General features: G+C 41.0%; 2 protein-coding genes across 7 annotated transcripts in view; one reads left to right on the forward strand and one right to left on the reverse strand.

Moving 5' to 3' along the window:
• LOC106806769 (GPI-anchor transamidase-like) overlaps positions 1-4,649 on the reverse strand; it is an 11,607-nt gene extending 6,958 nt beyond the window's left edge. The window contains exon 1 of the mRNA XM_014808836.1: positions 4,559-4,649. Within this exon, the coding sequence (XP_014664322.1) occupies positions 4,559-4,633 (75 nt within the window). The 5' untranslated portion in view covers positions 4,634-4,649. The remainder of the gene's footprint in view (positions 1-4,558) is intronic.
• Positions 4,650-4,849: 200 nt separating this feature from the next.
• The window catches only part of LOC106806768 (dual specificity protein phosphatase 12-like), a 9,418-nt gene continuing 3,092 nt past the window's right edge, over positions 4,850-11,175 (forward strand). Inside the window, exons 1-6 of one of the 6 annotated variants that reach the window (XM_014808830.1) lie at positions 4,880-5,156; positions 7,774-8,031; positions 8,804-8,957; positions 10,134-10,254; positions 10,346-10,456; positions 10,670-10,794. In XM_014808830.1, the coding sequence (XP_014664316.1) occupies positions 7,813-8,031; positions 8,804-8,957; positions 10,134-10,254; positions 10,346-10,456; positions 10,670-10,794 (730 nt within the window). In that variant the 5' untranslated portion in view covers positions 4,880-5,156; positions 7,774-7,812. The other 5 variants (XM_014808831.1, XM_014808834.1, XM_014808835.1 and 2 more) reach the window with 5 other exon arrangements.

Below are 11,175 nucleotides of genomic sequence, written 5' to 3' on the forward strand. Positions count from 1 at the left end.
TTGGCTCGGCTGGCTTGCGCCTGACTCGCTGTTCGCTGGTGATATTGATCGAACCGCCGCTGCTCAGAATATCGATTGGCGCAAACACACGAGAGCGAACACATAACCTCTCCAACCTCCGTTGGGCCGGAGGTAATTGATGTAACGGATTCTGCATAATAATACATGACTGAATATCATTCGACTTATCACATATGAGTAATGAATTTGAGTGTTATCAATCAATGAAGGTGGACAGGCGCATACTTTCCTAAATATCCTTGTTTTTTCTATCGTCTATTTTCACATATATCACTTCAACTTTTGTCCACTTAATTACAACAATTTGTTTTAACAACTTCAACATTTTTAAATGTTAGCATCACTTCTAGAAACTTTGCAGCTCTAGGATGAACTGTATTCATAATTGTAAATAAATAGGGTATTTCAAATAAGGTTTAAACTGTTTTTCGCGTCTGCGCAATAGCAAATGGCTAGTTCTAAGGCAATGGGCTAAACGTTTACAGTGTAGCCCTTCACTCAATCTTAGCAGAGTTAACAGGCAGTGCTAGAGAATACAGCAACATGAATCGTTTACAAGCATGACACCCAAAGCTAGGCAGCATGAAATACACAGAAGCAGTCAGGGTGGTGGAGCCTCCGTGGCCCAGTGGTAGGTTTTCAATGCACTTGTGCCACTGAATGCTGGCGAGTTCAAACGCGCCGCAGGGGCAGTGAATTTTTCTCGAAAAGGTGTAAAAAACGCTGGCTCTCAACCATGGGAGACGTGTGAATCTCCCGTGAGCTCGGATGGAGCCAGCGTAAAATGGCGGTCTCCGCAGAAATCCTAGCCAATAGGGACGCTAAAAGAACCACTGAGGGCGCAAAAGAACTCTGGCTGTGAGCCACCCTCCAAGTGGACAGTGCCATTCGAGCTAAAGGTCTAACTACCTGTCTGTTCCACCAAGCTGGTCCACACCTGCATGGCTAGCTATAGCCTGGAAAGTTAATTCCTTACGAATGTCCCTGCGTTATTAATCCACGTGATAACCGTGGCTACGCAGTACACTATCCAGATCCAGTCAGAGGCTCTCATAGCGTTCAGATATTAGTACGTTTTGGCTACAGCAGACTTTGTAAAGCTAGCAAGGTTTGGGCTAATTCCAACATTCGCTTGTGGCCTTCTTCGGCCTCGTAGTGAGAAATGCAGGAGGTACCTTGAGGAGCTATTTCCGCATTAGCTGCTAGTATTATGGGCCGCAATAGCCTATTATGGGGACACACTATCCTAGTTTAGGACCCCAAGGTCTCATTTCGCAAATGTGGGATAGACTAGAAGACCTGAAAACCACTAACTAGTGATGAACTAGCTGCGTGAAAATGTTAAACTAGGGTTAGGGATGTCAGTGTGATACATGAAAAACTTGTTCTCTAAACTTAGCGACGTTATGTGGCCTAGGGAGCTCAATCCTAATTTGGGACGCACAGTATAAAAATTTATAATATAGTTTGCACATGTGCTAGGCCGCCTAGCCCTAAAAGTAATCCGGGGGTATATAATCTAGGAGCGAAGTGGGGATCTTTTGCTCCGGTACGTGCCGGACCACGAGTCCGTGCTCCGGCAAATCCCAGAATGCAACTGCAAAGTCATGCCAGAGCATTTCTCAGCGGCAATATGAAAACGGCAGCAACACGAACCTTGTAATGTTTTTTGTTTGGATGTTTTCGCTGGCATATAAAAAAAGAAAGAGTACGGCGAAATGAGTGGAAGAATTATAATGAAAATTTTGAAGTATTACGCAACACTGTAAACTATAGCTTATGTTTTTGGAGGGGAAAACGGTTTCATTGGCAAGAGGCACAGGGAAGTCAAAGTTTAAATTGTGATTGAAAATAAGCCATGACTTGACATGACTTGAATATGTGAGGCGAGACCATGAACTTTGCAATGCATTCTGGATTGCGCGGAGCATGAGCCAGAAGAACTGCCCGTCGCGGTTTAGCCGGAGCACGAAGCTCTACGAACTATAGTGCCTTCGGGCTCTGCCATAGGCTGTGGGCAAGAGCTAAAGGGCGGTTTAAGGATAGATAGATGAATGTCAGGACGATTGATAGATAGAATGAATGTTTATTACTGGACTCTATCGCTATAAAAGGCCCGAAGGGCTATAGTATAGGTTATAGAGGCAGAGGTTCTTAGAGCCTGGCTGGTGCCTGTGTCGCGTGAAGCAGCAGGCACATGGCAAAGTTTTGTGTTTTATGTGCTATGCCATAATGCTAATGTCGCATTTTTCTGGCGAGGGACCGTAGCTTTCACCAGGATTCTCAATTTGGGCAGCATGCTTGAGTGATGATGACCAGACTATGCATGTAGGAAGTCGCTGAAAGGTAGAGCCCTGACCTTGTAGCGGTGACTAAGACCTACAAGTAGCGTAGTCTGCACCGTTTTACCGAACCTGTTTACGAATGGTTCCATGACACGCGTCTCCTAAACTGGTGTTTATCTGTCGTCGAAAAGTCTCCGTAAATTTACATCTACTGGCTTTGCCGATAATTTTTGTCATACTTGCTACTACAGTTTCAATCTCAATGTGGTATGCTTTTATGCCTAGAATCGAATATGAGCGTATTATTGATAGGCACGTTATTACAATATATTATATATGATTAAGTTGGATTTACAGAGTTTGTAAAACATTGACAATTGTCCTCATAAGACATTAAACACTAAAAGTACCGAAGGACACGTCCAACCATTAGGCCTAAGCTCACGTTCTGCCGTAGCTCACTGCAGGCGCCAAACTGTGGCTTCTACCTGGGTGGGTAAATAAACTGATATTCCCGCTGACAGTATATTACAAATACAATAAGCAGAGTACGTTGTACATGTATGATGATCATATATTTTTATTATAGATATTAGAGTGTATTATACTCATCGGTATCTATGTTTTTTTTTCTGAAGACAAGCAACTAGTTTCGCATTATCAGTAAAGTTCTGGCCTGTACTCGTCGCAATTTTGTCTCAACACCCATCATGTCAGCGCGTCTATTGGTTTCTGTTTGTGTTATTTGTTGGACGGAGTAATACCGGCGCTAACACTTCAAGGATATTTGAGTGTAAGTCAGCTAAGTGTCATGTCACAATGAATATTTAGTTACCAAATCACTTCAAGAGATTACATATTTTTTGTTCAAATACAAGCCTTACATCAGTCCGCCATACACGTAGCCAAGTACGGCGCTGTAAAAGTACTGATATCACTGCATACCTATTATGTAGTTATTGGCTGTTTGCCATCCCTGCCAACGGTACCGGTCGCCGATTTTTTTTTCTCTTTAAAGTCACGGTAGGTGATTGCAGCGCCATCTATCGGCGAATAATAAACTAGCGCTGCTTTTGGGTACGATATTAAATACTACGATTTTTATCACGCGAATATATACCGATAACCCTAACCCTAACCCTAACCCTAACCCTAACCCTAACGCCTAACCCTAACGCTAAACCCTATTAAATTTAATTAAAATTTTAATTTTATAATTGTAAAAAATTAAATTGTTGTTATTAAACTGTTGTAAAATCAATCAATGTAAATTATTTGCGTTAATTGAAAAAAATGCTAAATCAGAATAAAGATAGAAAATACAGAACAACAGGAAAAGTAATTAAAAACACGGATGGGATTCGATCCTGCGACCATTCATTACTTGTGCGCCAGCGTGCGTAACGCCATTACACTGCTGCGACATATTGAAATTACAATTTTTGGATGTGCAGCTATGTATATCGGCGAGAAAAACAAGGCTCAAACCAATCGGGCGTCAGTACGTCAGGTACCGCTGACTTTAGAGAGAAAAAAATATCGAGCGACGGTACCGTTGCAGGAGCAACAGCCATAGTAGTACGGATTTACGCCCCTGATTCGCACACTTCACGTGCTCATGCATTGCCGCCCCCCCCAAAATAAAATCCTGGCTACGCGCCTGGATGGCGTGTGTTTGGCTGTGAAGTCTGTCGACTATCTGGCAACCCTTAACCTGTATGATACAGGCGGTTCCGGTTCCGCTTCACTACACTAACCGCCTGTAACCCTTGCTTATTCAACCCGCTTCGTGAACCACGAAACCATTCGCCCAATCAGAGAGCTGTAACGGGCCAATCAGCCAATCAGCGAGCAGGCTTTTGCCTGACGTCATTTCTCAAGTTATTCAAGCCATAAGTTCATAACTGTTAACAACCGGTCGATCGATATAACGAGGCTTGCGAACCGCCAGGGTTGAGCTCGCGTACAGGCGGTTAGTGTAGTGAAGCGGAACCGGAACCGCCTGTATCATACAGGTTAGGCAACCCTGGTCGGATAGTAAAAGTAAAACTATCAGTATCACTATCATCAGTATCACTATCACTATCACTATCACGACACTAGTAATAATAGTATCAGTATATCAGTACTTTTACAGGCCGACTGGCTAGTGTATGGGGACTGACGTAAGGCTTGTTATTTTGAACAAAAATATTAATCTTGAAGTGATTTGGTAATAAATATTCATTGTGACATGACACTTAGTGACTTACATCAATATCCTGAAGTGTTAGCGCCGGTATTCTCGCAACAAAAAGCACAAACAGAAACCCAATAGACGCTGACATGATGGGTGTTGAGAAAATGCGGACGAGTACAGGCCAACTTACTGATAATGCGAAACTAGTGCTGTCTTCAGAAAAAAAAACATAGATACCCTATGAGTATAATACACTCTAATATCTATAATAAAAATATATGATCATATACATGTACAACGTACTTCTGTTATTGTATTTGTAATATATCTGTGGGAATATCAGTTATTACCCCACCAGGTAGAGCCACATGTTGGCGCTGCAGTGAGTACGGAGATGAGTAATGTTTACGTGTTTTAGTGTTTATGTCTTATGAGGACAATGTCAATGTTTACAAACTTGTAATCAACTAATCATATATTATATTGTAATAACGTGCTATAATAATACGCCTCATAGCGATTCTAGGCATAAAAGATACCACATTGAGTGAAACTAGTAGTAGCAAGTAATGACAAATTATTCGCAAAGCAGTAATGTAAATTTACGGAGACTTTCGACGACAGATAAACCAGTTTAGGAGACGCGTGTCATGGAAACCATTCGTAAACAGGTTCGGTAAAACGGTGCAGACTACTACTTGTAGTCTAGTCACCCTACAAGGTCAGGTCTACTTTAGGACTTCCTACATGCATAGTCTGGTCATCATCACTCAGCATGCTGCCCAATTGAGAATCTGGTGAAAGCTACGGTCCCTCGCCAGAAAAATGCACATTAGATTAGGCATAGCACATAAACACAAAACTTTGCATGTGCCTGGTTCACGGACCACAGGCACAGCCCAGGCTAAGAACCTCTGCTTTATAACTATACTATAGCCCTTCGGGCTTAAGGATAGAGTCCAGTAATAAACATCATTCTATCCTATCATCGTCCTGGACATCATCTCTATCCTTGAACCGCCCTTTGCTCTGCCACAGGCCTATGGCAGAGCGAAGGACTATAGTTCTAGAGCTAGTGCTCCGGTAACCGGACCGGGAGTTCTTCTGGCTCATGCTCCGGCAATCCCAGAATGCATTGCAAAGTCATGGTCTCGCTCAATATCAAGTCATGTCAAGTCATGCTTTTTCAATCACAATTTAAATTTGACTTCCCTGTGCCTCTTGCAATGAACCGTTTTCCTCCAAAAACATAAGCTATAGTTTACAGTGTGGTAATACTTCAAATTTTCATTATAATTTTCCACTCATTTCGGTACTCTTTTCTTTTTTTTATATGAGGAAAACATCCAACAAAAAACATACAAGGTTCGTGTGCTGCCGTTTTCTATTGCGCTGAGAAATGCTCTGCATGACTTTGCAGTGCATTCTGGGATTGCCGGAGCACGGACTCGTGGTCCGGGTACCGGAGCACGAGCCACTTCGTCCTAGATTATTACCCCGGATTACTTTAGGCTAGCAGCCTAGCACATGTGCAAACTATATTATAATTTTATACTGTGGTCCCAAATTAGGATTGAGCTCCCTAGGCCACATAACGTCGTAAGTTTGAGAACAAGTTTTCATTGTATCACACTGACATCCCTAATCCTAGTTTAACATTTCACGAGCTAGTTTCATCACTAGTTTAGTGGTTTTCATGTCTCTAGTCTATCCCCACATTTGCGGAAATGAGACCTGGGGTCCTAAACTAGGATGTTGTCCCCATATAGGCTATTGGGCCCATAATACTAGAGCTACATGGGAAATAGTCTCAAGGTACCTTCTCATTTCTCACTACGAGGCGAGAAGGCCACAAGCGAATGTTGGAATTAGCCAAACCTTGTAGCTTACAAAGTGCTGTAGCAAAACGTACTAATATCTAACGTATGAGAGCTCTGACTGGATCTGGATAGTTTACTGCGTAGCCCACGGTTACGTGGATAATAACGCAGGGACATTTCGTAAGGAATTAACTTCCAGGGCTATAGCTAGCCATGAGGTGTGACCTAGCTTGGTGGAAAGACAGGTAGTTAGCCTTTAGTCGAATGGCACTGAGGGTGGTCACAGCCAGAGTTCTTTTGCGCCCTCAGTGGTTCTTTTACGTCCCTATTGGCTAGGATTTCTGGAGACCGCCATTTTACGTGGTCATCCGAGTCACGGGAGATTCACAGTCTCCAATGTTGAGAGCCAGGTTTTTACACCTTGAGAAAATTCACTGCCCCTGCCGGGGTTTGAACTCGCAGCATTCAGTGGACAGTGCATGACACCTACCACTGGGCCACGGAGGCTCCCACCACCCTGACTGCTTCTGTGTATTTCCATGCTGCTAGCTTAGGGTGTCATGCTGTAAAGATTCATTGCTGTTTCTTAGCACTGTGTTAACTCTGTAAGATGAGTGAAGGGCTACACTGGTAAAGTTAGCCCTTGCCTAGAACTAGCCATTTGCTATTGCAGAGGAAACAGTTGAAACCTTATGAAATCCCTATTGAATTACATTATGAATACAGTTCATCCCTAGAGTGCAAGTTTCTAGAGTGATCTAACATTTAAAATGTTGAAGTTGTTAAAACAAATTGTTGTATTAAGTTGACAAAGTGAAGTGATATATGTGAAGTAGATGATAGAAAAAACAAGGATATTTAGGAAAGTATGCCTGTCTTATTATGATAACACTCAAATTCATTATCATAATGTGATAAGTCGAATGATATTCAGTCATGTATTATTATGAGAATCCTACATCATTACCTCCGCCCAACGGAGTTGGAGGAGGTTATGTGTTCGCTCTCGTGTGTTTGCGCAATCGATATTAGCGCGGCGGTCGATCAATATCACCCAGCGAACCAGCGAGTCAGCAAGCCAGCGAGCCCAGCGAGCCAGCTCGTAACACATACATGTTACATGGGAGCGTGTACATGTCAGTACACTGACGTATATCGTGGGTTATTCGTGTGTTCGTGAGTCGTATGGCTTATGGCGTATGTCGTCGGCGGTGGGATGCACTCCGTGAGTGCAGTCTGTCTAGTTCAGGCTGTGGTCCCTTCTTTGCTGGTGTATACAATCGTGTAGCCCTGTGGCAGCATTGCCAGAGCTCTAATGGCACAACCATAGTTGTTTTGGCCTTAGGTGTAATGACGTTAAGCATATATCAACTACAGCTATACATATTGGGAGTCCAAAAGTAGTCTTGAACCTGAAGTTCTTATGTATTCGACTATATTTTTACATTGTTTGTTTATAATCTTGCAGATTTAGACTGCCCCCATATATAGACAGAAATTCGAAATAATGAATATAGATAAAAGGAGGAGAGCTCGTGTACAGGGTGGCTGGGCTCAGCATCAAAGTGATGCTGATAGAGAAAAGCCTGAACAGCATTTAGTGAATACCCAATCACTGGTTCAGGCTCAAAATATCTCTACTTTTTCTGGAAGTGCAATATTACGGAATAAAGGAAATGATTTTGAAGCCAAGTCTACATTTGAGTTTACAGACCCATATTCAAAAGTGAGTCAATTAAAGAAAGTGTTACATTCAGGGTTTGAAATTAACAGCAGTCCGTTAGTCTGAAACTATCAGATTTACTCACAGATGAGTATATTGCAATTTGCAGTAACAACTACGATGGTGGACTACCTTACTGTCAGTTTTTGACTAACACTGACGAATATAGTGTTAATTTATTTCTCTTTCCTGCAATTGATTATAAGTTTATTTAAAAAAAGTTAAACCGTAAATTATCAAATGTATTTCAAATTAGTATTCGTCATAACGGACATTGATAAATATCATGGATGCAGCCATGTTTGCAGCTCATGGTATGGCGTAGCTGGACAACACTAGCTCCTTTTGGCAAAACTCGTGGAATACCAAAATGCGTGAAATTCTGAACTACCAGAATTTCACAGACTACCAGAGTACAAAAAGTTGGCAGTCTGTATGACTACGAGACAAAGACGGTTAATTTCGCACCCTGGTAACAATCCTCCTTGCAAAAAGCAGGTAAATGTAATAACCAATTTGCAATTTCATTTACCTGATAAACTGGATTGTAGATTCCAGTGGAATTATAAAATACATGAATTATAAATCTTAAATAAAATATAGTTAGCACAAGTGCTAGAAAGCACAAGCTGAACAGAGTAGAAATTTGTTGTGGTATTTTATTCATTTTTTCATTTAGTACACAGCAAACATTTGTTGTAATATGACAGAAACATTTATCTTTGTTACAACAATTGTGTTTGTTGGACAACATTGATCTCTATTTAAATTGCAGCTGCAGTCAGTGCAAGGGGACATGCATGAAGTTGCTGAAAAATTATTTCTGGGCAGCCTGATTGCAGCAAAGAATTGGATGGAATTGAAGAGGAATGGAATTACACACATATTGTCCGTAATGGATGTTCCCCTTCCCCGAACACACACACAGGGTAGGCCTATATGATTGACTATTATTCCACAAGCCTGTGTATGTCACAAAAACAATGAATGCTCATACTAAGGCACGAAGGGTCGTTTTCGTATCAGGTACTACATATATGTACCCGAGGTAGTTTTAGGTTGTTTAGTATTATGTTTATATTTTTAGCTCACCTTGACATCGTCAAGCTGAGCTATTGCCATGGGTCGTCGTCCGTCTGTCCATCCGTCCGTCCGTCCGTCCGTCAACATTTCGCTTTGGTCAACGATAACTCAGGAACCGTTTGGCCCACATGTTTGAAATTGGCTATAGTTGTTACTGCTATGCTCCCATATTAAACGTCCTATTTTGCAGCACGCCAGTCGACGTACTTTTGAGCCCCGGCAATTTTTTGGCAAAAATGGGAATTGCCATTAGTCAGTTCAGGTTCAACGGATTTTGCTCATTTTTGGTATGTCAATGAATAAGGGCTAGGAGTTTTGATATTTAAAAAAAAATTATGCAAATTAAGTAGGGTTTGGCAATTATATAGCATATTATATAGACACAAACAGTGTGTGGTGTCACACTCGTCTGGTTCGTTTTACAAGATTTCATTGACAATATCTTTAATGCAAAATTAGTATTTCCTCTCCACCCTGCCGATAAAACGTCTATATTAGAGTAAAGATTTACAAAACATGTCGGAACGCAGCATAACCTATTTATTTTAAACGCCATCGCTACAAAGCAGGTATAGCGCCATCTAATGGTCCCAAATTGTGATTCATTTTGGTTTATAAATTATTATTGCAATATACAGATGGCAATCGTTTCTATAATGTACGTAGACGGTTGCTCAATTAAAACCGACTTCTTCTTACTCACTCATTTGTGTCCTTTTTTGTGGTGAGCTAGTGTCATTGACACTTTCATTATATGAGGTATGTTTAGGGCTAGGGTTAGGGTACTTCTGTAGTACAAGTCTGGTATACTTTGTGTATACATATATGTACCTCGGGTACATATATGTAGTACCTGATACGACAACGACCCCTTCAGCCATACTAAGTGTGATAATTATAATGTAATCAATAGTAGGTTAAATGATAAGTTTCTGTGATCTTAATATGTAGCAAATAATCATTAACCAAGTTTGTATTCATTAAACTGTTACTTTCTATTGAGGTGGCTATTTTCTTTTAAGGTTTTACTTACAAGTTTGTGAAATCAATGGACATGGCCGATGCTGATTTGCTCAGTTATTTTGATGAGTGCCACAACTTTATCGAAGATGGATGTGAATCTGGTGGGATTCTTGTTCACTGGTGAGTGTGCATAATGTAAGTAATATCATCCTTTTAAACATGAGTACTTTAACATTGTAATATAATTGACATTCTCTCTAATTGTTTGCAGTTTGGTCGGCGTGTCAAGGAGTGCAACTCTAGTCATTGCTCATTTAATGAAGAAGGAGGCTGTCACGATGGAGAAAGCGCTAGCAAAAGTGAGACAGATACGATTTGTGAGGTGCGGTTAAATTCATTGGCACAAGGTGTCTATACTTAAAAGACAACCATATTATTGCTTTTAAATACTAGAATTCTTTGAGGCACCCTTCATTAGGGAGTAATGCAACTGGTTATTCTTGGGCATATTTCTGACATGATACAGAGCACTAAACCATTCACATTCTTGTGAAGTACTATGCCCTTCTGTTGAATTTAGTTTCTTTAATTATAGTCCAAACCCAGGTTTTAAACACCAGCTGAAGGTGTATGAGAGCTGTGGTTGTCATATGGATGAAGATTGTATGGAGTTCAGAAAGCTCAGACTTAGCAAGCTGTCTCCGATCATGCAGGAGCCAGGTAAGTACTTCCACGAGATATTGACTCATCCTATTAGAAATCTAATCACGTTTGGTTTAGTGCGTTTAGTTTTTTGTGTATGTGTATGTACGTTTATCTACTTAGCTAATGAGTTTGTAATATTTTCATTTCGGCCATAAATACTGACAGATGTTTGTAAATTTTCTGTGTTTTAGAATTAATTGTAACTGAGTGAATTGAAGAGAGAGGTGCTATATTCATCAGCTGACTGACAGTTTGGAACATTTTAAAAACAAAAATGAAAGTGTAGTATATGGAGCAACAAGTGTAGAAATTAACTTTTGAACACAGGAGTCCAACGGACTCCCTACCCTCATACATGTCATAAAGAGGGAGTCCGCAGCAAAATGAGGGAGTCCG

The sequence above is a fragment of the Priapulus caudatus genome, unplaced genomic scaffold (assembly GCF_000485595.1).
Source record: "Priapulus caudatus unplaced genomic scaffold, Priapulus_caudatus-5.0.1 Scaffold178, whole genome shotgun sequence".
Taxonomy (NCBI): Eukaryota; Metazoa; Priapulida; class Priapulimorpha; order Priapulimorphida; family Priapulidae; genus Priapulus; species Priapulus caudatus.